The sequence below is a fragment of the Ciconia boyciana genome, chromosome 18, assembly GCF_034638445.1.
Source record: "Ciconia boyciana chromosome 18, ASM3463844v1, whole genome shotgun sequence".
Taxonomy (NCBI): domain Eukaryota; kingdom Metazoa; phylum Chordata; class Aves; order Ciconiiformes; family Ciconiidae; genus Ciconia; species Ciconia boyciana.
Window position 1 is genome coordinate 7,789,757 of NC_132951.1, and position 25,808 is coordinate 7,815,564.

At 40.7% G+C, this 25,808-nt stretch overlaps 1 protein-coding gene across 4 annotated transcripts in view; it reads left to right on the plus strand.

Annotated features, from left to right (window-relative positions):
- Positions 1-4,820: 4,820 nt before the first annotated feature.
- The window catches only part of CDK5RAP2 (CDK5 regulatory subunit associated protein 2), an 84,789-nt gene continuing 63,801 nt past the window's right edge, over positions 4,821-25,808 (plus strand). For 2 of the 4 annotated variants that reach the window (XM_072882778.1, XM_072882776.1), the window contains exons 1-12: positions 4,821-4,979; positions 5,168-5,235; positions 5,916-5,983; positions 10,598-10,708; positions 12,128-12,204; positions 13,558-13,681; positions 16,065-16,216; positions 18,283-18,445; positions 19,825-19,878; positions 20,302-20,421; positions 21,038-21,130; positions 22,857-23,075. In XM_072882778.1, coding sequence (XP_072738879.1) covers positions 4,927-4,979; positions 5,168-5,235; positions 5,916-5,983; positions 10,598-10,708; positions 12,128-12,204; positions 13,558-13,681; positions 16,065-16,216; positions 18,283-18,445; positions 19,825-19,878; positions 20,302-20,421; positions 21,038-21,130; positions 22,857-23,075 — 1,302 coding nt within the window. In that variant the 5' untranslated portion in view covers positions 4,821-4,926. Of the gene's footprint in view, positions 4,980-5,167; positions 5,236-5,263; positions 5,494-5,915; positions 5,984-10,597; positions 10,709-12,127; positions 12,205-13,557; positions 13,682-16,064; positions 16,217-18,282; positions 18,446-19,824; positions 19,879-20,301; positions 20,422-21,037; positions 21,131-22,856; positions 23,076-25,808 lie in introns of those variants that run through there. The other 2 variants (XM_072882780.1, XM_072882779.1) reach the window with 2 other exon arrangements.

Below are 25,808 nucleotides of genomic sequence, written 5' to 3' on the forward strand. Positions count from 1 at the left end.
TTTAAAATGAATAAAAATAAATGTATATAATTTGTATCTATGCCACTTGGATTTTTGCATTTGTGTTTTGTTCATTAAAGTTCAGCTGGAGTCTTCCCACTGATAGCAACCAGAGCTGGACTGAAACCTAAAGGATTGCATCTGATCTCATCCCAGTAATGACATTTGTGCCAAGAGAATTATTCCTTCATTATACCCCTGTATGTGAAATGAGAACCATGGCACAAAAATGTTTTTTAACATCAGATATTCATAAGTACAGTTGACATTCTGTGTCAGATAATCCATCTAAAAAATGAGCCCTATGATCTCTTGTATCTGCTTATTAACCATTCCAGCTTTCAGCTACTTTCATTAACATGTTTGGTAGCTAGAGAGTCGATGCGCGTTTCCCCATTATTGTCTGTAATATTCACATAGGCGTATTTTGTCAGAGATGTATGTACTGATTAAAAATGAAACCTACAGAACAAAGCTAGAAATTGGAAGAGGATATTGTATCAGATTTTTCTTCATGACCACAACGGGTCTTTCAAAGGACATTTCTGTTACCAGATACTCTGCAATCCACATCTGTGGTGTCAATAGTTTTGAATATTTCTGGTAGTGTCTGCAAAAGGACCTATGGAAAACTTGCATTTCTTTCTCGCTTGTCAGTGTTCGGAAATTGATTTTTTTGGCGCAGAAGCAAATACAAATGCTAAAGGCTAGTCTTCCCTGCTGAATGTTATGTCTAACTCTTTGGCCCTTACTAAGCAAAGAACTTGAAGAGAGGTAAGGCAGCATCAATTAAGCGAGCACGTAAAACTAAGTGTTCATTCAAATGTTTAACTGAGCCAGCGCTCTGTAAGCAAGGACCACACTGGTAAAATTCCAGGGAGTTTATTGAGACCTGATTTGCATTAGCAGAACAGTTTGATTGTGTATGACTGAGCTTAGCAGTTTTGCTCTGAACTGTAACAGGAGGAGGCATAACTGATGCTGAACCAGGTCCCTAGAGTAGGGACTTGAGAACAGGACAGCAAGGAGGACCCGTGCTCCTCTGACAGTGACATCCGACCTCCTTGTGCCACCATCGCCCTTCAGCCACCGTGCTTTCATCCTGCTCCTTGGGAGCTTGTGGTCAACTCATCCATACCATTACACTCACCGTAAGTATTTCTTTCCTAGACTCCTTTTCGTACTTTGTTTCTGAGGTGGTAAGGATCTCAGACTGCCTTGTAAAGTAGGAAAGCGCCATTCCAATACGGCTTCCTGGTACGAGGATTTAGTATAATCTCCCCAAATGTACTGCTAATTAAGATAAAGTTAAACAACATTAAGCAGATTATCAGAAGGCCAGTTGTTAACTGCTTCTAAACAATACATTTCCCAGCCGTCTGCCCCTTGCAGCTTCTTGGTGCTGCTGCAGATTTTAAAACATTGGGCAGTGCAGTAAGCCAGGGAAATTTTCCATCATGTCTGTGTGTATATACATGTATATATCTTTGTCCATCAGACAGCCATTTCCTGAAGTGATAAACTTAAGAAGGAGGGCCCTGCTGATTTCCTTTCGAAAGACAGTATGTTGGGACATGAACCGTGGCTCTGCAGACACAGAGGTGCTTTACCAGCCCGTAGCACACAAGCAGTGAATGATTTGCGCTGTACTTGCGGCTGATGGATGCTGATTTAATGGCATGCATCAAATATGTAACACCTTACTGTAACCTTAAACAAGAGCAAATTGGTATCATGCTTTCTGTAAGTGGACTCATTCATTTTATGAAGATCTGCTCTGTAAACATGTGAAGCCACATTTCAGACTGGCTGATCAGATCCTGGTGCCATATGGCAGACCCGATTTTGCAAATTTAACTTCAGCTTGGCAGAAGGTGAGGCCACTGCAAAAGGGGACCGGGTCGCGGAAGGTGACAAATGTCTCCCAAAGGCCACGGGGGAGTTCAAGGGACCGAACATCTCTTAGGATCATCAGACCCCAAGTGCAAAGCATCAGGCATGTCCAGTTGGATAGGAGATGAGATTAAGAGCTTAGTTGTGCTAAGTAGCGCCTGGCATTTCCTGGCAGTTTGGGGCACTAACAGCCGCTCCATCATGCACTTGTACACGTAAAATTGAAAGACAGAAGTAGGGGGGGGAAGCCCACTGTGACCATACACATCCAGTGGTTGCAATGGCTGCTGCCACCAGTCTAGGGCATTTTACAGGCTTCTAACTGTGGTGGGTTGATGCTGGCTGGATGCCACGTGCCCCCCAAAGCCGCTCTGTCACTCCCCTCTTCAGCTGGACAGGGGAGAGAAAACGTAACGAAAGGCTCATGGGTTGAGATAGGGACAGGGAGAGATCATTCACCAATTACTGTCATGGGCAAACCAGACTCGACTTGGGGAAATCAGTTTCATTTATTGCCAATCAAATCAGAGTAGGGTAATGAGAAATAAAAACTAGATCTTAAAACACCTTCCCCCCACCCCTCCCTTCGTCCCAGGCTTGATTTTACTCCTGATTTTCTCTACCTTCTCCGTCTCAGCGGCACAGGGGGACGGGGAATGGGGGTTGCGGTCAGTTCATCACACGTTGTCTCTGCCACTCCTTCCTCCTCAGGGGAGGACTCCTCACACTCCTCCCCTGCTCCAGCGTGGGGTCCCTCCCACGGGAGACAGTCCTCCATGAACTCCTCGGACGTGAGTTCTTCCCACGGGCTGCAGTTCTTCACAAACTGCTCCAGCGTGGGTCCCTTCCATGGGGTGCAGTCCTTCTGGAACAGACTGCTCCAGCGTGGGTCCCCCACAGGGTCACAAGTCCTGCCAGCAAACCTGCTCCAGCGTGGGCTCCTCTCTCCACGGGGCCACAGGTGCTGCCAGGAGCCTGCTCCAGTGCAGGCTTCCCACAGGGTCACAGCATCCTTTGGGCATCCACCTGCTCTGGTGTGGGGTCCTCCACGGGCTGCAGTGGAGATCTGCTCCACCGTGGACCTCCACGGGCTGCAGTGGAGATCTGCTCCATCATTAACCTCCACGGGCTGCAGTGGAGATCTGCTCCACCGTTAACCTCCACGGGCTGCAGGGACAGCCTGCCTCACCATGGTCTGCACCACGGCTGCTGGGGAATCTCTGCTCCGGCGCCTGGAGCACTTCTTCCCCCTCCTTCTTCACTGACCTTGGTGTCTGCAGAGTTGTTCCTCTCACATATCCTCACTCCTCTCTCTGGCTGCAGTTGTGCAGGTTTGGTTTTTTTCCCCTTCTTAAATATGTTATCCCAGAGGCACTACCACTGTCGCTGATGGGCTCGGCCTTGGCCAGCAGCAGGTCCATCTTGGAGCCGGCTGGCATTGGCTCTATCGGGCATGGGGGAAGCTTCTAGCAGCTTCTCACAGAAGGCAGCCCTGTAGCCCCCCCGCTACCAAAACCTTGCCACGCAAACCCAATACAACAACTTTCACCTGTTTTGAATAGAGAGTAGAGCTGGAGCAGGTACCTGGAGAAAATGGAGCTAACAGGGCACCATGACAATTTGGAATAATAAAACCACAAAATTACCATGGCCCATGGTCAGCCCTTGTCCACATCCTATTTTCTAGCCAGGTAAGAATCCCCTTGAGATAGGCCAGATGATAGTGGGTAAGTGAGACGCGACACACTCAGTACCGAAGAGGAAACCAAATCTAACGCACGTGGTTACGGCCGCAGGTGAGCCAGGCGAGTGTCTCGCTGGAACGGAGCTTCCTCGTGTTACAGGTAATGCTGAGAGTGAGTCCTAGCGTGATGCCCCGGTTGAGGTTGTAAATATTGCAGGAAAGTATTTCAATCCTACGCACAGGTTTCCAATAATGAATTAAAAAAGAGGGTGAAGAGCAGGAGAAGAAGGTGAGGTTTGGAGCTCGCCTGCTCCCGGAGCAGTCGCCCCAGGCCGGGCCCACTCTGCACACCCTCAGGGACAGCGGTACCTGGAAGGGGAAACGATGGCAATATTTAATTCAGTTTAGCATTTCCAACTGTTCTGAAATGTTCAACATAATTGCATTTTCTCCCCGAAAAAGCGGGAGAGCTGCGATGCTTATGTCTTTGTTTTACAAAAAAACCCCGATTGTTTCAAAATCAGCCTGCTTCAATGCAGGATGAACATTATGATAGCAGCTGGCTTCCCGGATTTTCACCCCTGCCAGTTACAAAGAATAGTGACTAGAATTTGCAACTAAAGCGTAATTATTTTTTCTCCAAGTCTGATGGCGGTTTGGCGCCGGGGAGGACATGGGAACAATCCGCTCCAGCGGCTCTGCCAGGCCTGGCAGGAGCCCGGGGTCCCGGCGCACCCCAGCAGAAGCCTCTTCCAAGCGCGCGTTTGTTGGAGCGGGGCCCGAAGGCTCCCGGGGAGAGGCGAGGGCCGCTCCCCGCCGCCGGCCCCCGCGCTCGCAGCGCCCCAGCTCCCGCCCCGGCCGGGCGCTTCAGGCGCCTCTCCTCAGGCTGGAAAGGCGCGCCCAGGCTGCCCTCAGCAAACATGGCAGCTGTGCCCGGGAACGCCCCGCTGTCATCAGTAAAGATGACAGCTTAACATCGTGGCCGGTCCTGCTTTGAAAAAGATGGCGGCTGGCGGACGACTCTGTTGCTTCCCTTATTCAAGATGGCGCCCGACAGCTTTCTCTCCCTTTGCCCAGCTGGCAGTCGCCATCATCCCCCGCCCCACTCTGCCCTCAGCCAACATGGCGCCTGCCCGCCCCACTTCAGCCACCGCCCGCAGCAAACATGGCGGCTTCCCTTCAGTTTCCATTGTGCCCGCCGCGTACATTCTCCCACGGTGGCTTCAGCGGCTTCACCTCCGTCGACGCAAAGATGGCGGAAGCGCTTGCGGCCGTTTGAATTCCAGCGAAGCCGCCAAAGCCGCGCACAAAGGAGCTGAGCTCTGGCCGCCGGCGGGACCCGCGGCGCCATGGACTCGCTGCCGGGGGAGGACCTGACGCTGCCGGTGGCGTTTGAGGGCAGGTAGGCGGGCGGGGCCGTTGGGCGGGCGCTGGCCCCACGGCGGGCGCGGGACTGAGGCGCCGGGCCCGCCGCCCCCCTCCCCGCCGGTGCGTGTGGCGGGGCTGGGCCTGCCGGCCCCGAGCGGGTGTCGGGGGGTCGGCGCCCCGCGGGGCGTCCGCCTCCTCAGTGGTGCTCTCCTCCTTCCTCAGCGTCAGCGTCTCCCAGCTGCCAGACGTCTCCTGCGGGGGCCCCCAGCCCGGCCCGGCCGGCGGCGGAGGTAAGGCCGGGTGGCGAGCGGCAGCCCCCCGTGCGGCGCAGGGAGGCGGCGGCCAGGGCCCCGCGGCACCGGCAGCCTGGCACCCGCCTGGCTCGGGGGGGCCGAGCCCCTCACCGCGCCGTCCCGGCTGGCGGAGGAGCCCCGCCCGCCGCTGCCCGGGGCTCGGTGCTTCGTGCGGGTCTCGAAACCTGAGGAAAACACCTTGTGCCTGAGGAAGAAAAAAAAGGCAGAAGGTGTTTTTAAGTGATGCAGCTTTTTGTAAGTTATGTCTTTTTAAGACTATAAACGTCGGTGACTGCTGCCGTTACTGCTGTCTGCTCTGTTGCCTGTGGTCACTGTGGCTCTGAGTCTTACAGAAGATCATCAGCGGTTTTGTAGAGCGGGTACTTAAAACACTGAGAACATCCAGCAAGGCAATGCTGCTGTTTCATCTTCTGCTTAGTTTTAGGGAAGTTGCATGCTGCCTATCGTTAGGTTTTCCACTTCAGCTATTCAGAGTTACTTCCTGCCTGAAGACCTGATCTAGATGCAGTATCTTAGCTTTTATCTGTTCATGCATTAAGAAGCCTTCCTATCTAGTTCCTGTTGAACAGAAGCTGTAATTCAGTATGTTTTCTGAATCTGAAATGCGGCCTAGAAATTCCGCTGTCTGAACTTGTTCTGTCTTCTTAAATGTCTAGCGTTACCGGATGTGGCAGACGATACAGTCTCACCAACTAGAGCTCGGACCATGAAGGACTACGAAAATGTAAGCAGATTTTTAAGATCAGAATAGGTGACAGATTTATGGCCAAGATATTTCTAACATGCTGGCTAAAGTGTTGACTCTCTAAGTCAGGTTCTTAGTTTGTGTCAATCGACACGGACCTCTTGGAGGTGTGACCACCTGGTTATCTGTGCTTTGAACCTCTGTTTCTTAAGTATTGCTCTCAAAAACAGAGGCAAAAATTTGTTGTCGAGACTAGCCAACTGCTGCTCTTAAATTGTGAAACAAAAGTTGGCACCCTCTGCTCAAAAGTTCATGGAATCACCAGAAGCATAAGAACTTGGTTTGAAAGTCTGCAACTGACTTATTTCAGGGAAGCATCAAGCTTATTTTCATTTAGACTAGTACAGGATTTGGCTTTTTAATTCATTGACTGCTGTATAATACCTTTTACCTTTATATTTATGTACAAGTGTGCTTGGAATACTTCTGTTGTAAAGGTCTAGTATTATTGTGACAGCTCTGTAGATAAAACTGGTTTTGGCACTTACTAGAATATAAAGGAAACCATTAGATCTTTTTAAAAATCTATTGATTGTATTGATTATTTAAGTTGAATAAGCCAATTGTTTGAATAAGCCAATATAACTGCTGAATGATGATTTGGTTGGGAAATAGCTGTGTTGCAGGACAACTCCCCCGTAAAAGGTTTTAAATTGTTTAACTCAAGTTCTTATGATTGTGTGAAGAACTGTAGAGGGGAAAGCAATCAAAAATCCCTGAGATGACTGCTACAGGTAACGGCTGTGGCTTGCTATCTTTAGGGTGTGTTCAAGTATCTGCAGTTTTCAGTGTGCTTCTGTAACTGCTGTTACCTTTTGTAGCATTGTTATGTTTGAAATGAGTGTTTCTTCTAAACTCCTTCAGTTTCTTGTGGCCTTATATCCCTCTGAGAAGAAAGCTATCCTCTTTGTTTAGAATTTAAAGCTTGTTTTGGAAAGCCTTGGGGAAGGATGTTTTTTATAGTCTGTATCTATTTCACTTTCTCTTTTTGTTTTTGTGTATTGGCTGGGGTAGAAGACACTGCCTTGGCATTAGTATGTGCTTAAAATCTTTTACTGTGATATGTGCCAAAGACGTCAGTCTAGAACATACGTTCTGCAAGTGGTTTATTATCTGTAGTGTTTGTTTGCACCGGGGAAAAAGTTGTAGAAGGGAGGAAAAATCTGTTGTTGTTTGTTTTGTGTCATGTGGAGGAGAAAGAGTCTCCCCACAGACCTCTGGCTTCCTGGTACGTACAGACCCCTTATGTTAAACTGAGCTGTAAAACTTCTCATAGGCTTTTATGGATGCCAACAGTATAATGAAGCTCAAAAATCCATTCAAGTAAAGAAAGAAGAATCCATTAAACACAGATATTTCTATAACTTCTGTTTTTGAGGCTTAAGATTGCTGGTAGCTGTAAGGCTAAACTTGACAAGGGGAGCATTTACTTTTATTGTCCTTTTGCTATTAACCTAGCATCCAGTAATAGCTGCGTTTAGATGCGCTTTTGGACTGACATTGTAAGGCTGTTCTTATCCCACTTTAAAACAAATCTGAATTAGCGGGTAAAGTTCCTGATATCTCCTGCTTGGAGATGGTTTGTGTGTGTGTATGTATATATTACTGCATGAATTTGCTGATCTTTGAGGCTATGTTATTTATACAGGATATGAGAAGGAAGTACTGAAAAGAGTGGGCTCCTTGCCTTGCAGCTCGGAGAGAACAGGATGGATGTAATGACCCTTGAATGGGCTAAAGGGTGGATCCATGTAGAAAAGGTTCTTTTATGTTTAGACCTGGAGAAGACCCTGAGCTAGATAATATTAGAGGTGTAGATTTTTTTTTTTTAGTATTTATGGTGTGTTCCACTTTCTTACAATATGGGGGGGAACCACCTTGTGATAGAATATGTGAGTGCGTGGGCAAAATGAAAGGCATCTTTAACTGAGGACCTCATTATGGTTTATTAGATGTTCATGAATAGAAAGGATGATTGGTATCAAGTTAGGGAAATAAGTAATAATATTTGTGGAATTTTTTTTGTCTCCTCAGACCCACTTAGTTAGAGTTTTGCTGTCTTGTAAAATGGCCTCTGCTGGCAAAAACTGTGTTGCGCTGTGAAACCACAGCCTCTGCTGACAGATGCCATTTTGCATAAAAGTGGCCCTATGCAGACTTGGAAAGGAGCTAAACCGAGTTAGGCAAGTGGTATTTGCTACCATGCTGTCCGTGGTGTGGAATATTCTGTGTAGAGTGTATTGCATTGTCCTGTTTTTTCAAGAAGTGTCTGCTATTTCTCTTCTTCCATTCCTTTTTTAATACAGAAATCAAAATGCATAAAGGCATTAAGACTGCATCTTTAAATGTGTAAGTCGAGAGGATTGCCATTAAAATCCCTTTGTAGTGTGAACTTGTTCACATTTTACACGTTGTCTTTTATTAAGCTGTAACTTTTTAATTGTAGTCTGCCTGAATTAACTTTCCTCTGAGAAACTGAATGTCAGATATGACATTTGTTTTACCTCTTGGTTTATGATTGCATAGTCTGTTTTGTTTGCCTTTTGAAAATAGTATCCTTAAGCTCTCTGGTTTAATTCTATTGCCACTGAAATACATGTGAGTAGAATTAAGGAATGCTGAGTTCTTTTGAAATTGTTTTTTCCTTTTGATTCAGAAATGTATTGAATGTGTTAAAACTAACTAGAAGTTCAACTGATACAATTTCAGGGTGTCTTTGGCACTTGGACTTGTTCTGAATGAACAAACAGAGACTAACTGTTAGGAATGATCTACTGACAGCTTAAAAAAACCTGCAAAGCAAACCAAACACTATAAGGTCTGCTCTCACTAGTTGAACATAGTGCTGAATTTGCCAGCAAGACGTGCGGAATCTAGCCTAGTTCTGCAGCCTTGCTTAATTTAAGAAATTTTTAATTTCTTTGCTTACTCTGAATAAGGATTTCAGTTTTGAGCAATATTCTGCATTGGTTTCTGACTTGCATTGAAGTACAAAGTTGCATCGTTTTCATGCTTACATCTATTTGAATGTTCCAAAATAGTCATTCCAGTTACTCAAGATACTCGGTGATGCTCATGAGGTATCGTGCTTTAAACAGTTACAACTTGCATAGTTCAAGTTTATATACACTACTTTGAGGTCATCCAGTTGGAATTGTAGGGAAACAAAGATAATTAAATATATGTATTGCTACTGCTTCTAAAGACAGGTTTCTTCAGGATGTGTGAATGGGCCACAAAGTTTGTGTAGTCAGGCATATTTTCAGTTGCTTGGCTGATATTTATTTGTGTGAATAATGACGAGGCATCTTGCTGGGTAAAGATTATTAAACTGATGAATTGTTTGCAGATGCAGGTTCTGAGTGCAGTTACAGAAAATAATCTTAGGTTTCACAAGCCAAATATTTTAAGAATTGTATTGCTAATAATTTTTACAAGTGGTACTATACTGTTCTGGAAAAGCCTACATAAATATTTTATTAGTAGCTTTGTAACATATTTGATTTCCTTTTGCTGAAAGCATCTGGCAGGGGACACAAGTCTTATTTGAATGAATGTTTTATGCTTAGTCTCAAAAAAATTTAGAGGGAGACTCTTTTCTTTAATGAAACCATCAACTATGTTACTGCTCCTACTAGGAAGGTTAAAAATCATAAGCAATTTTTTTCACAAAGAATTGCACTAAGAAATGCAGGATGGGATAAAGGTTTTACTGGTGTTCGATTGGGCTCACATGCCTTGTGTGCTTGTGACTTTTCTTCCTGTGAATAAGGCTACCATCCCAAGCTTTTACCAAGAAAATACTTTTGTTTCAATGTGATGTCTTGTATTTTGTTCAAGTTCTATTTTATAGAAGAAAGAACTACTTAATATTTTTAGATTTTAAAAAACTCTCTTGGATTTTTTTGTGTAAAATCAGACAATGTTTTAGTACTTAAAGAAGGAATATTCTAAAGAGTACTGTCTGCACAACAGCATGTATTATAAACTTTTAAACAATCCTATTTCATAATTGTTATTTGCTTAGTGCTAGTGTCTCACAGTTATGCAGGGCTAAAAATAAACACAAGCTAAATGATAACATCTTACACAAACACGCAAAGTTTATGTGTGTGCCAGTGTGCCTATACATCTTAAACAAAACCAAAAAACAAACCCCGAAACATTCAGAAGGGGTAGGCTGGAGTGGGACGACTTCTTGTTCATGTGAGGAATGGAGATGGGGGAAAAAAAATGTTGTGGCTGGGATGGGATGGTGGGAGAAAAATATCTTCTGTGATATGTGCTGAAGCTGGTGAAGATAGAAACCTGTTGAAGGGCTTGGAGTATTTGCAGCTCCCTGGTGACACTATCTTGGAGGGAAGGATGTTTCATTTTGACTTGGGTATCATGCTGTTATTAACACCTTCACAATTTGAATGTGTGTGTGCGTATATCACCCACACATATGTACGTGTTTAACCAGGTCCAGTGGGGTTGAATTCTAATCTTGCACTGTGGAGAGCAAACCCAAATGATGGTAGTTTTCACTCTTTATTCTACTTGGTTTGAAACACATGACATAATTTGCTCATTTTCCTTCTTATTTCACAGCAAATCACTGATCTGAAAAAAGAGAACTTCAACCTGAAGCTTCGTATATACTTTCTGGAGGAGCGAATGCAGCAGAAGTTTGATGGTCCCACTGAGGAAATATACAAAATCGTATGCATTTAGAATAATTTAATAGAAATATATATCTTTTTGAAGAGTTTGCTTTGTGGGGAGGTTACCTGTTTTACTCAACTTTTGAGTCTTTTTTTATTGTTGGAAATTTTAGTATGATAACTTTATTCTGGCCTAATCCTTTTCAGTAAAAAACAAATTAAAATCACCTTTATAAGTTGTGGAAAAACTAGTTTCAAATGCGTGAGTGTCTGTAGTTATGGGGCAGACTAAGAGATGTTAAGTTTACAGTAAGTGGTTATGGATCTTCGGTAGTTGTGCTACTGAAATCACGTACTGAATGGGGAATAGAAGCAGCAGCACGCTTCCCCTGAATTTGATATGCAGTTATTCTGCGTTCTACTATCGAGCAGTTCATTTCACCCCTGAATTCTTCCCTGGGCTTATCAGATGTCAGTACAGCGACTTGGAGGTGTTTTGGGTACTCCAGCTCAAAGTTGCTTCCTTTGAAGTGTGTAGATAAAGTTGTATTAGGGTTGTGTATAGCTTCTAGTTTTATTGCTCTAAATTGAAAGAATGCATATTTGTACAGGATTCAGGAAATCTGTTTGATTCCTATGTCAGTTTGTAGAAAAAACTGGTATCTTTTTAAGTTGGAAGAAGGATTTGAGTTGAGTAGTATGTCTTGCATCCTTGTTATTTCAGGTTTACAGATGATAGGAAGCATTTCTTAGGCACTTTGGTGGTGTCTGCATTCTAGAAAGGAAAATAAGTCATTTTGGTAATGCAGTAGCATGTTATTTATAACTGATGCTTGCATCAGGCCTCTGTTCTGTAAGAGGATGGAAACTTAAATCCCTCTTGATGCTTGTTGTGGTAGTTAAGTACATTGATGTTTTGCTGGGTCATGGGTTCAGCTGAATATTGCTCATTGGTCTTCTGGCCTGGTCATCTACACTGGTGTCTTTCTTGTAATTGCTAATGTATTGAAATGGTATCTGTCAGCTTGCAGGCCAAGTAGTTCTTTGTACCATGTGTGCTTATGTCATGAGTAGTTTTCTCAGGCTATAACAAAATAATTTTAAGATTATTAAAAACCTCAATAGTTGATACAAGCAAGTTTTTAAAAGAAAATATAGCTCAAAGAAAAATCATGCATGGAAGCCCTAGAAACTCCCAAATTGATCTGCGCTACTCCTTGTTACAGTAGTTAAGTGTGTGTGTGTAGGGGATTTGTCTTGCTTGAATACAATGGTCCTAAATGCTTTTTGAGATTTCTGAAAGTCTTGAACCTTGCAAAATATGTCCTTTAAAAGCTAAAATGTCTCTATGCTATTCTTAGCCCAATTACTTTTTGCTTGGGCCAGCAAATATAAAATATAATCTGCACGTTGCCAATAACTTCTGGGTAGGTTGACCTCTGAATTCTCTCCAGACACTTTCATTCTTATGTCCTAGAACATTGAGCTGAAAGTTGAGATAGAAAGTCTGAAGCGTGATCTGCAGGAGAGAGAGAAACTACTCATCAAAGCCTCGTAAGTACCAGTATATTTCTCGATGTTTGTTACTTAGGATTTCCAAGATTTTGCTTCTATTTGTATTTTCCTGATGTTTTAGGAATATAAGCATCCCAAAGTAGTATTTTAAGGCACTTATCTAGAAGTTGCTTCATTCATTACAGAAATTACATGTGTGAATTCTTAAATGCACAATTATGTTAATGTAGTTATACTGGCTGGTGCGAATTTGATATTATCCTTCATTCTGCGGTATTTTTCAGGTAAATAAATGACCCCCTAGTTGGGAATGACTTAGCATTCCTGTTGTAGAAGTTAAGCTAAGAGCTTAATTGTTTGAACAGGTGAACGTTTTCTTTTTCTCAGCACTGGACTGGGAAGACAGTACACAAAACACTTCTCAGTAAACTGAGAGAGCAGTTCAGAACTAATCTAGAATGAATCTTGTGGTTTTTAATGTTATAAAAATGCACTTAAAATTCCTGCTTTTCTGTTAAAACCTCTTTTCTAAGTAAAGATTACTTATTTAAAAATTACATAGTGCTACATTGTCTTATGGAGTGGGCAAGGTGGAATATGCTCTGGGCAGGGAATGGATGAATGTAGGCCTGACAACAGCCTGTTAAATTGCTTCCTTCTAGATGTCTGGTTCAAAACTAATCCAAGCTGGCAATGACTGACAGCTACTGACTGCTACATGGGCCTCAGTTTCAATTGAATTTTCTTTGTGTGGCCTAACTCGCATGGCATTGAATTGTTACCAGTTAGCCTTTTTTCAGTAGTTCAGAGAGGCCTAGTTTCAAGTAGATCCTGAGGACCAGATTAAGTTTTGTTCGGTCTCTCCAGGTAGCTGTCAAAAGGTATTGCTGGGCTTTGAATGGAATCTTGCACGAGTTCATAATAGGAAGCAAAATTTAGGGGGAAATCATAAACAAGTGGTCATATTTTGTTTAGTAAGGAAACACTAGCTGTTTTTTTTCTTACAAGGTATTAACAATTATGGAAAAGGCAATTGGAGAAGTCCCAGCAGCTGCTTATCTTCAGTTTATTCCAGTGCTGCTTTGTGTAGAAAATATAACTCTACCAAAGGCTTGATACTGTGTCTGGAAGCTTTAAAAATATGAGGGAAATATTACACTTTTTCATCATACATATAAAGTGCTTGCTTATCCGCTGTGACAAGGCTTGTGTGTGTAACTCTTGGAGTATACCACCAAAATTGCTATATAGTGTGTAGATGTTTGTATTGAACCTTAAAGTACAGATAAAGTGGAAGACACTTGCTTGTGCCTAATCTACCAGCCACTTGCCCTTTCAATGTTTTCCACTTGGATATGCAGTGGGATTTCTATCTATATTATGGTCTTTCAGTAAGGCAGTTGAAAGCTTGGCCCAGGGTGGTGATGCTGAAATACAGCGTGTGAAAGAAGAGGCACAAAAGAAAATGCAAGAAATGGAAGAAATCCTGACTAGCAGAATAAACTTTCTGGAAGAGGTGAGTGTCTGCAACTGAAGGAATAGTTAGAATCAGTACTGTCTTTGTACTACTGTCTGAGATTTGATACTGTGATCTCCTTATATTTTCAAAATTGTTTCAGCTTTCCTGGAAAAATAGCCAGTGCAAAACCAAACAAAAAAAAAGAAAAAAATGAAAGGGAAGGTGTTTTTAGCTGCTCTTGAACTGTCAAATGTGAGGATAGCAGTTCTTCAGGCAGTTCATACCTATTGGTGGTATTTAGGCACATTCAGCACAAACCTTTGATTCCTGAATTCCCGTGTGAGGAGGCTACATTTTCAGAACTGCAATCTCTGTTTAGAGGAAGAGGGGCTGGATTTTGAAGACTTCTACTGGTAAGATCTCAGCTTCATAAATAGCTGAAACCACTCCTGTCATTTCCCATCTTTATAGGGGACCTCAGTATTGCAATATAGAAAGCCACAGAATCTCAGATTTATATCTGCACTCTTGTGTGTTCATTATCGGCTGAGAGGCCACCTACTTATGGCAGCTTCTGGGTAGGTGAACCAGTGGGCACTTCCCTGTGTTGTGCCTGCATGTGCATGCCTTACACTCTTAGATTGACCTTTATCTGCCAAATGGTATGGGCTTCTGCTGTCACTGTGTCACCTTTTTGCATAACATTCTCCTGTTCCACAGGGTTATTCTTAATGTCTTTTTAAATTCCTTGCTGACTGTGGTTGAGATAGTTTATTCCTGTATTTATTGTTGAGCCATTGCTGATATCTTTACAGGTGAATTGCTTCACGTTTTCCTCATTTTGTACTGTAAAGGCAAAAAACCCCTTCTCTGTATGAAAAACACACTTCCTCAGAAGCAAGGAGAAGTTCAGTTTCTTGTAAAGAACAAATTTGATATCAAATGGTCTGTGCTGGAAACATTTGTGTCAAGTTCTAGAAATACATAAGCTCATGATTGTTTTGCATCATTGACTGTATACGCTTATCTGTAGGTGTGGGATTTTGTAGCTGTGTTTGTGAGTGGGATAGGCATCTGGTGCTCTTTCTGTAGGTAAATAGAAATAGCACAAGTGGGTATATTCCAATACTTGCTTTCCCATCCCTAAAGAATTAATTGGTCATGGAAGGTATTGGTAGCAATCTCCTCATGGTATTTTCTATCAGGATGATTTAGCAGTATTCATAAAGCAGTGAGCTCCTTCAGGGAGGAGGAGGGGGGAATCTCCATGACCTTTTTTCAGTTTAGTGGAATTGGGATTTCTCAAAGCATTCTTCGTGCTATTGGGTAGGTAGAGAAGTTCCTAAATTACTTATTCTGTACCAAAACAACCGGTCAGACTGGTGTTTCCCAGATCTGACAGGCAGAAGGGCAAATAGTCTAATCTCATGGTGATACAGTATTTTCTGTAGCCTGAAGATAGTGTTAGTCTCTGATAGTAATTTTATTGTGCTTATGAATGTAAACACCGCAGGGTAGTATCAGTCACTTGTTTACGTAGCACCTTGTAATTATATAGATCCAGGTAATGCTAACAAAGATTAATTTCCTTCCGAGTTTTTGATTGAAAGATGAATGCTGGCCAAACAGCTTTTCAGGAGAGGGTGAAGTCTAGTGGTGAAGGATGACTTCTTCACCCTCCCCCAAAGAGATATGCTTTTTAGTATAGACTTGAAGGAGAGGGGGGAATTACTTTTTAAGCTACAAGAAGGCTTTTATTTCGTAGAAAGCAAAATTCAGTGAGCACAGCAGGGAAGCTTACAATATAAAAATGAAGATCTGAAACAAATTTTATGTAGTGTATGACAAGCGTGGGTTTTCTGGTGTTCCCCGTCTCCATGACTTGGGTCACTAGAGGAAGTTGACTGGAATGTCTGGGTGTTATCTCTGTTTCCATTGCTGTTAAAGAGAAAAATGTCTGGTTCACACTCTATCAATTCTTGCAAAATATTATAAATGATGTTGGGAAGAGTTCCAATGAGCTACAGTGAGCCTGTGAATATTAATTTCATCTCTGATTTAATAGAAAAGCCCTTCTTTAACCTCTTTAAGTTAGCTTTTTATTATGATAGTGGGAGGGCAGTGGGACAAAGCCAAATTATAATAGCTAAATCTAAAGCCATAGCATAGGGCCACTTTTGTTTCTAGTTCTGCTATCAGTTAGGGTATTTGTTTTATGTCTTTGAAACAAACTTCCCTTCTTTATGTACCACAGAAAATGGATTAATCTTGAAAATGCAGACACAGAGTTCAGAAGCGTTTGCAAAGCACTTGAACTACTTGGTAAAAGTTGCTAAATTAAACATACCAACATATGTTTGGTAGAAGAAACTTCAATATGTGAAAAATTTTGTGAGCATTTTGTTCTTACAGGCATCAGGATTGTGTGTTTTAATTACAGAATCTTAAAGCTGCCCAAGAAGATGTGGAAAAAGCCATTGCAATGACAGAGAAGGAGAAAGCTCTGAGAATAGCTACTGAGCAGAAACTTTCTTCAGTTATGAATGCCCCTGCAAAGGATGTGGATATGATTACAGGAGCTGAGAAAGACAGGTCAGAACTCTTGCTGGTGATGTTTCTAACCACTGGAATTCTTTACTGTTTGAAGTGTGAAGAGTCGACATGGATAGAGGTTTTAATGGTTTGATCCTACCCTCAGATACATGAGGGAGTGTTACTGGCCATCTCTCCTATTGAGCTATTAAATGAACACAGCCAAGAATCAGTATGCATGTGACATGAACGTGTCCTGCTTTAAAGCATCTTTGTAACTTCGCTGACTTATCTCCTGCTTTCTGCTTTCTTGAAACCATTGCTGAACAGACCTTGACTCTACCATTTGTGTTCACTTACTACTTTCATGGTGTTTATGTACTCTTTGGTCCCAGTGATGTATCTGTTGAGGTTGGTAAATCTAATGGGAAGAGAAACACAGTGTGTTTGAGCTTCATGGTTTTGATGGTGCTTTGCAAAGCACGGGCTTTGCTTTGTTTGGCAAGTAGTTGGAAAGGTGTGCAAGTTGTTCAACAACTTTAAGTGGGGAAAATGTGTAAACTCAAATATCAATACTTTAGAGGATTTTTTTTTTTTCGAGATGTAGGGTAAAATACATGCCTGGCAAGCCTCCCACTAAAGCTTAGTTAGTTTGGGAATGTGAGCCTGGAGTGGAGATCAAAAGGTCATTATGATTCCTTATACTTTGGAGTATCCTATCCTGTCTGTTTGTGACTGAACCCTGCAGGTAACTGCTCTGTGAGTAACTGCATAATTGGTCTACCCTGGTAACGAAAAGTTATGTTGGCCTGAGGCTTACATTTCATAGGTTTTATGTTACGGTAGGACCACAGCAAGGTTTGCAGTGTTTTCCGGGCAGTTTTTGTAAAAGCATACAGGTTGAAAACTGCAATTCTGAAATCTACTGTGGCATAAAATTATGAAACTGTTCTAATAGATTTTGATACTGCACCTTATGTGCTACCACAGTAATTATAACCTGGCTCTCAAGTTATCTCCCTCCTTTCCCCTTTCCCTTTCCTGTCTTCCCCTTTCTGTCTGTTAGTCATTTGCGTGAACACAGTTGCTCTCCTGAGTGACTTGAGCTGGGAAGGAGTTATAAAACCAGTCCCTTTCAGAGGTACTTGAGTTGCCAGCTCTACAGCTTGTGTGAAAACAGTGCTTAAAGCGTGGAAACAAATTGTCAGGATTGGATCACTAAAGTGAAGGCTGTGTGGAGAATGATAAAGAACGTCTTCCTGCCCCCTACCCCTCCTTTCTTTTTCCCCCCCTCCTCCCTGCCTCCCTTGTGATCCAGTGTTAGCAGGATCTTCTATAATTACTTGCTGGTAGATGAGTGTAAGTATTCACAGGAGCAGAAAAACATGGTGCCAATGGAAGAAGAGAATATTTGACTTCTTGAAGTGAATCAAATATTAATGTGCAATGCTTTAAACTTGTCTGGGAGTAGCACATCTGGAATTCATACTGTGTGAAAAAGATACTTTCACCATCTAGGCTACAAAGTACTAAGAGAATCACAGCTGGCATCTTATGCCAGAAAGTTTTCACATATAACCCTTATGTCTGTCAGAAAACTCGAGCATTGTTGTTTTTATCAGTGGAATACTGGAAGTGTCAAGATGTGTATTGACCAAAGAAGGTAGCGCTGACCTAACTTTCTTTTTGCTTATGTGAAATGAGAACCAGCTTAGGTACAAATATAAATGAAACTACATACTTGAGGGACACTTAGTGATGGCACGTAAGGATACGGTGTTGTATGTGCTAAGAAGTGGAATAGGTTGATAAGCTTTTTGTGTGTGCTATAAAGGACAATGTAACTAAAATATTGAAGCTTAAGTGTTGACATTTGAAACGGTACTGGAGGAAAATAAGAATGAGTGCTTTGCAGATAGCTCAACCCTGTTTGTTGCTTGCTTTAAAGTTATGGCACCTTTTCTGGTTTCTCTGGAGGGAGAAGGGGTTGTGAAAGTACTCCTCTAAGTTTTACAAGTATTGTCTGGAGTCTTCACCTAGGAAAGCTGTCTGCAAGATTTACTGCAATGACTAGAGAATTGGTGGTAGATGATGCAAGATTAATATTAAAAATCTTATAATTTTAGACTTATAGAGCAACTGAATCTGTCATTGAAAAGTAAAGAAGCTATAATTCAACATCTTGAAGAGGAAAAGTCTCAGAGTGGATCTTATGATGGGAACTTATCAGCAGAAAAGATCAGAGAACTTACCATTGCTTTGAGGCATGAAAAAGATAGTGAGATAGAGGTGAGGAAACTGACTGAACAGTTATATGTTATAAATCTTATGTGATGTAGAATTTTAAAGGTTTTGTGCATGACAATATGTGAGTGACTTAAGCCAATTCTTAAAAATATTCTTCTCCATAGTTATTCACTCCCTTCTCCATTTCCTTAGCATTCATTGGTTATATTGTGGTTTGGTGGTCAATATTCATCCTTATTATCCGTGCTTACCATTCATTCAATGAGAGGTCATGTTTCCCATTGACTTTATGCCTGCATTATAGACACTGCGCAATTGCTTTACAGAAGTATATATAAAAAAAATTGCTAGGTGTTAATAGATCCCTCAATAGATGACACAACTTCTGTAGAAGTGAAGAATGTGACTTGAGACTTTATTTTTGGGAAGTACCTCTACTGTTATGGTCTGGAAAAAAACTGTGGTAAGGGAGGTAGGCATAAAAAAATCTCATGCATTAAAGCGAAAGTCTTTAGCTTACAAAATGTGCTAAGAGTCAGTCTTTTATTTCACTTGGCTCTTAAACAGGAAGACAGATATTCTGAAAGCTGAAATGTAGGAATAGGTCTGAAGGCTTGTTGTCTCTTTTTCCATTGGCTATTCAAACAATAAATTAAAGCTGGCAGAATTTAAGAAGGTAAGCGTGGAGGCTGTCATGCTTCTGAGAAATTTTCTTCCCTTTTGTTTTGGAACTTAATATTGATTAGTATCTACACACTTTTTTTGTTTATGTCAAGAACAGAGGAGAGAACCTTCTATGATTGGATTGATTAGTGGAATTAAAAGTTTTCAGTTCTGGGTCTTCTTGCAATCAAATCAGTATGTGTCAGGAAAAACTACCCTGGTTTCACAAGAGTATTTGTGTGTCAAGGTGAAAACAGGGTCATCTTTAATCATTTCATAGGAGGTGGACAGACTGTATGATCATTTTGGGATGCAGTATTAGAGAAAAAAATCTGATTAATACCTTTGCACAACTGTTTTTATATATGATTGCTTTTTAAAAAAAAATATTCTGTAACCTTTCCAAGGAAAAGTGCTAATTAAAATCCCCCTTGATAAAAGCATCTTGCTGACATAGATAAATGTCACATAAAAATGCGTTTTTATTAACTCAGCAAGTACAGTTGTCCTGTCTCATGTTGTGTGGGTTTTTTTGGTTTTTTTCTTCATAATTTGGACAGGCTCATACTGTGCCTGGGTATATTTGTAGACTTCCAGGAAGCAACTGATTCAGTATATTCCCGCCAAAAGGCATACTCTAAGTTGCCCCCCCCCCTCCAAAGTTTTTAAGCTCATTTTGCTTTATTTTAATGTTTAATGAGTTACATTTGTGTTTAGAATGAATTTACTTGACCATAACAACTGTTTTGTTCTTATAGGCTATTAGAATGGAGCTTAAAAATGAGAGAAATACCTTTGAAAAAAAAATTCAGGTAAGTTCTAGTTTTGTTTCTGTTTCCTCGACCACTTACAGCGCATGTTGGGATCTTTTTTGTTATGCATTCATAGATACAGAGAGGCCTTGACTCAAAAGGAAGCAAAGCAAGTCCTCTGGTAAATTCATTTATGTTAGATGACAGGAAGGCTCACCTTGCTTTTGAAGGAATTTTCAGTAAAGCTGATAAGCACGCTCATCAAATATTGAAGCCCGCACTCACGGCCAGCCCCTGAGATTAGGCTTCTTATACTATATTCCAGGCACATCTTTAAGATGATGACTCGCATTTTGGGACTATATTTTATGTTGGTAATCTGAGTAATAAGATATAAGAACTCTGAGAGAATGTACTTATTAATGTGCAGTTACAGTATCTCTTAGTGGGAAGTTAATGCAACTTTCACATAATCTAATTTAGTCACTTCAAGAAGAGCTACAAGAGAGAGAAAATGAGCTTGCTGTTGAAAAGAAGAATGGTTTGAAAAGGGATAAAACCATTCAAGGGCTAACTGTTGCATTAAAAGCAAAGGAAAAAGAGGTATGATGATTATGATCTTGCTGGTTTGTAGAACTATCATTGGGAGAGGAGTGTGTGCGTTGTGTATGTGGCAGCGGTTGATCATCTCACTGTAGCCATTAGGAAACTTCTAGTGGGTCCTTAATCACTGCTGTCATATCTGTAAGCAGTTCTGTTTAGATAAAGTTTTGGGTCTTGGACTGGAGGAACGAGGAAAAAGATACTTAACTGATACTTCCTCCCATAAGAACTTTGAGGAAAAATGTTTTCAGTTGCACACTGATTTTTATCAGCTCTGAGCACCACTTAAAAGGTATGAGAAGTATGTTATGTTGTTGAGTAAGTGGAGCTGTCATAAAGACAGCTAAAATAGGAGAGGTCAGCGTCAGCTGAAACTCAGATTTTGTAGAAGAATGGGAAATATTTAACTTGAGTGATAGGCAGTCTAGTGAGTGTTGTGTAAGAACAAGAATTTCTTTATGCAAGATTTATTATGATGCATTTGGTGTTTTTGTTCTTTAAAGTATTTGTTTTGTGTAGTTGGATGAATGGATAATGAGATGGGATAGCTATTACTGAATCACCATCCCTTGGAAATAACTCTTTCTACATAGTATTCATTTTACTTTACTTAAAGAATGAGGAGCTTGGTTCTGAAATTGAAGATCTAAATGCTTCATTGGTGAAGGCAAGAGAGGCAACTCACAAAGCACACATCCAAAAATTCAAGGTAAGAAGCAATTAATGTGGCTTTCCCCATCCCTACTCCTCCCTTCTCCATATTCCACACAGCAGGTAGTGCTTTGTATCTTTGAAAGTAGTGGAATGGAAATTAGTTCAAAATGTTGTTTAAAAAGTTTAATTTTTCTTACTTTGAAAAAAATTTCCCAAATCAAATTATTTAAATGATAGAGTGTTAAAATGTCAGATTACTTGTTTCTTGAGTTTTTTCTTCTATAACTACTGAGAATTAAGAGAGAAATGTGTAAAAGCAAAATGAGTTAAAAATAAAGACACAAATAGTTGTGGAGTTGAGATGATATTGAGCTTTCTTTGTTGACCTAAGAATATTTTGGTTGTTCTTCCAAAAGTGTGGTAACAGCACACTCTTCATGTTAGCAGAGTTGAACTGGGAATGAGACACTTGTTTGGATTTATTTATATAATAAATCTGAAACCACTGTTTATAAAATAGCGGAGTGTTGTTTGTGAAAATGTGATTTAGTAATGCTTTCATGCGTGTGGAGGAGAAAGGACTTAATGATGATAATTTGTGCATTATAAAGGTCTTAAAATGTAAAATGGGAGAAAGTAAAAATTTGGTATTAAAATAGACAACATAATGTCCCTTGTAATGTTTTCCAACTCGTCTAAAACAAAGTCTGATAAACCTAACTAATACTGATTAGAGGCAGTGGTGAATCTTCCATTAGGATGTTTGTTCATCCACTTGGTCTCTTAGCTTAGCAGGAATGGAAGAGGTTGATACGCTTGTCTCTGAAGTACACGCACCTAAAGCTTTTGTGACTGACTGTACTGTTCTTTGATTTCAGAGTCTAATGGAGTAGTAATATTTAGCTCTCGCAGAGCACCTCCATTTCTTCAAAAGCAGTTTATTTCACTTAAGCCCAAATTTTTAAGTGTGCTCTATTGAGAAAAGTATATCCTGTTTCTTCTTCAGGTCATTTTGATCTGTGTGTGAATCTATAGCTTACGTTTGCTTTTTCATACCATGGAAGTCCTGCTTTGAAATATTACTCTAACCCTTTCATTTTTATGAGAGCTTGATTACTTTTGAAAAGTTCTAGGTTTAAAAAGTGTGCAACTAATCCCTCCTGTCCACAGAATCCATATTGCATGGTGGGTGACAGAGCAAGCCTTTTTCCTCATTACTCTGCTACTTAGCTACAAACTTGAGTTGAAGGCAGTTCTCTGAGTAGATCATGCTGCGTAGCCCACTACTCCTGTCATCTATGTTGTGAACTTCAAGGAGGCCAGTTGTAACAGTATGTGATGGGGAAGAACACAAATCAGACTTGCTATTTCATATTAAAAATATGCTTATGACTTGGTAACTACTTGCCCTAGTCTGGATTCAAACTGACCCAAAAGTAGAGAGCTTTATGTAATAAGAGCTTTGGGAACCAAGAGTAATAGTATGATCTCATTTGCACTATGGACTCCTTTGCAGGTCAACCTTTATCTAATTCTTAGTTACCTAAGACTTTGTTATCCTGCGCTGGATGTCATTGAAAGCTGTGTTACATTAGTTGAGAAAATTTTCAGTGTAACATTTTCCCTGTTGTGTGAGTAACTGTCACTTCACTGTATTTTTGCACCATAATTTTGAAGTACTGAAAGAGGTGCGGGGGAGGGGGTTTGGACAAAACAGGAGTAAAGACTTCCAGTCTCTACAAAATACCCTTAAAGAACTTGAATGCTGCATTATGTTTCAGGGTGCTGAGGATTATCAAGCTCTCTTGATGGAAAAAGAGACCCTCTTAGCAGAGCTGCGTTCAGAAAACCTTACAAAGGATGCTGAGAACCGTAAACTACAAAGGAGGATTAAAAGGACCGATCAAGAGCTAAACGATTTGAATTTAGAAAGAGAAAAAATGGAGAAGGAGCTGGATGAAGCACAACTACAGAAGAGCAGAAGTGACAAAACCATTAATGTTATTATCACTTTTTTCTTTATTTCATAAAGTTTAAAAATAATTTAGCATTTCTAGCATGTCCTTTTCTAACAAATTTAGTTTTTTAATTTGAATACTTTTTGGAAAGGTAAATGCATTTGCCTAAAGCCAGTGTTCAAAAGAATGTGGCCAAGAAGACTGAGGAAAATTCTAGCACGTAGTCTGCACAGAAAAATATTTTAAAATAAATATCATTTTCATAGTGTTAGTTAAGTCCTAGAAAAAATCATTAGCCTTTATAAGTGGTAAGTGGTTACGATTGGTTTCAGTTTTTCTGATGGGAGAGTCTGAACATGTACAACAATGTACATTTTATGTTTCTGCTGTATTTGTCTTGTTACATGTCTATACATTATCTTAAATTACACTACTTAAATTAAACTTTCTTCTAAGTTCTAATGCAGAACAGGAGTAAGTAGCCAGTTGTTGCAACATAAAGCCAAACTTCAGCTTGCTTTTTGCTATCATAGCAGGGTCACTGTGAAGACTGTCTATTTAATAATTTCTGCTTGTAAAATTCCCAAAACAGAGGATTAGTTGATCACAATTTAACATCAAAATCATGTGCTGCATCTATTCATTGATTTTACTTGCTTCATATTCTGTTTAGGGTTTTTTACCGTGCTGTAGGTGTTTAGATAAACACTTCTGCTTCCAACATGCATAGCTCGTGCAACAAAGTGAATGATCAGGTTTTTTTCTTCCTTTGAAAAAAGGACACACCTTCTGCTGAGTGTTTGACATAAAACGTACTTCTCACCTGTGTGTCTTGTCATGTGGATTTTTCTAAAGTCTTCTCACCTAGAGTCCTGCCTGCATGCAAAATCTGGTCCTCTTCAGTTAGGGATTAGTCTCCTGCTATATTAAATTACATAAAAGATTAAATGAGCTTGTATTTATTCAGTGGATGTTTTGGTTCAATTATTAAATAAGGACCTTAATACAGCAGGTATATGTGGAAATTGCTGTCCCTGCAATATCACTTAAAACCAGTAGAGGGATCTCTTTACCTACAAACAAATAAGTTCTCTCCCTCTTCTGCCCCCAATTTAACTTGCATTTTTGGTTGATTGTCAACTGTGGTTAGGCTGCCGTCACAAAGTCTCTATCTTTGGTGTGCTTTGAAATTTCTTCAGGGTGTTGAGGTTAAGGAGAGAAAGAACAGATCACTCCTGTCAGTAAAACAGCCACAAAGAACATATTTTATTGATTTAAAGTGTTTTATATTTAACTGTCTTCTCTATTCAGAACTTTTTTCATCTTTCAGGGGAGCTAGAATATAACTCTGTACAGGGAAGACAGGAAAAATAGGACGGAGTAAGGAGTTGCCAGGGGATTCAAAGTTGCTTGTATTACAGAAGCCTGTTTGACTCCATTATGTCCAAGTTTTTCATGTAAATGACTAGGTCCTTGGGGAAAAGCATTCCTGCCAAAAGATGAGCAGTCTTATAGAAATTATATCCCTAACCTATTTCCTACTCCTTGCAGAACAGCTGCTTCAATTTCAGAGTTGCTAGTACATTTGGATATAGCAACATTGCCTGTGAAATGTTGCCCATTAAGTAGTAGGTATGTGGGAGTAAAAAAATATGCTGTGATATTTTGCTCTTTGACAAATAGAAAACCACTTCAATGATCTGATGCAAACTTTTTATGAGACAGCCTTAAAAATTCTGTTCTGTTTATGCTCAGAGATACCTATTTATCAGTGCTTCTATTTTGTTAGAATAAAACTAGCAAGAATGTGGCTAAACTGTAGAAAATGCCCTCAACATCTGTAATGAACTGCTGTCTTAGCTCTTCACTCACTCACAGGGACATTTTTAATGACTTCTCATCTACTGTAATTGGGATAATCCCAATTTTTGCATATATCTATTTTTAAAAAATAAAACAAAACCCCCCCAAAACCTTAGAGATCCAGAAAAAGTAAACCCCGTTTGTCTGGAGATGATTTGGGCATTACTGTCCTGGAATGGAAGAAGGTTAAACTAAATTAAGACTGCTACATGTGAGCTGATCATCCAAATCACAGACTGTGCCCAGTATTGGGAGTCTTCTGGAGCAATGGGCATAGATGTTCTTGAACAACATCTGTGCCTCAGGGTTTTTACCAGGTCAGCTTTAAAAGCAAAAACTCTTGCAGCTCTGTACTTTCTAGAAGCTGCTATTAAGCCGTAGCTCAGCATCACTTTAAACTCTTTGGAAAAAGAAAGTTTGGGCATATATTCTTACATACGATTGATGAGGAATAGACATCAACTCATCCTTAACGTTGCTTGTGTCCACCAGGTTACTGTGTCTAAGCAGATTCATTGCTTCTTGATCGAAGAGTTTGTTCAAATTTACATGATTAAACACTTCAAGTATTCATTCTCTCTCCAGGCCTAAATGTGGACAATTAGAGTGTATTTACTAGGTATTCATATTTGATCAGTTGGTTGGGGAAATGCAGAATAACTCATTAGGCAGAATTTATTATTTAGTCTTCCTACCTGTAGTTTAGCCTGAGAGGGAGGTTTTGGAGCCTCACGACTTAATTATTCACCAACCTGTTTTCCATCTGACAAGGAGGGGGAGGCATCTGCTCTGGTCTTCTATATTATAGTGTTTCACATTCATTTTTCTTAGTTCAACTATCATTAATCATAGGAGAGTCTCTTGGGGAAAAAGGTTGGCAGGGGGAATTGCAAAGTTTATGCTCTGAGAGAT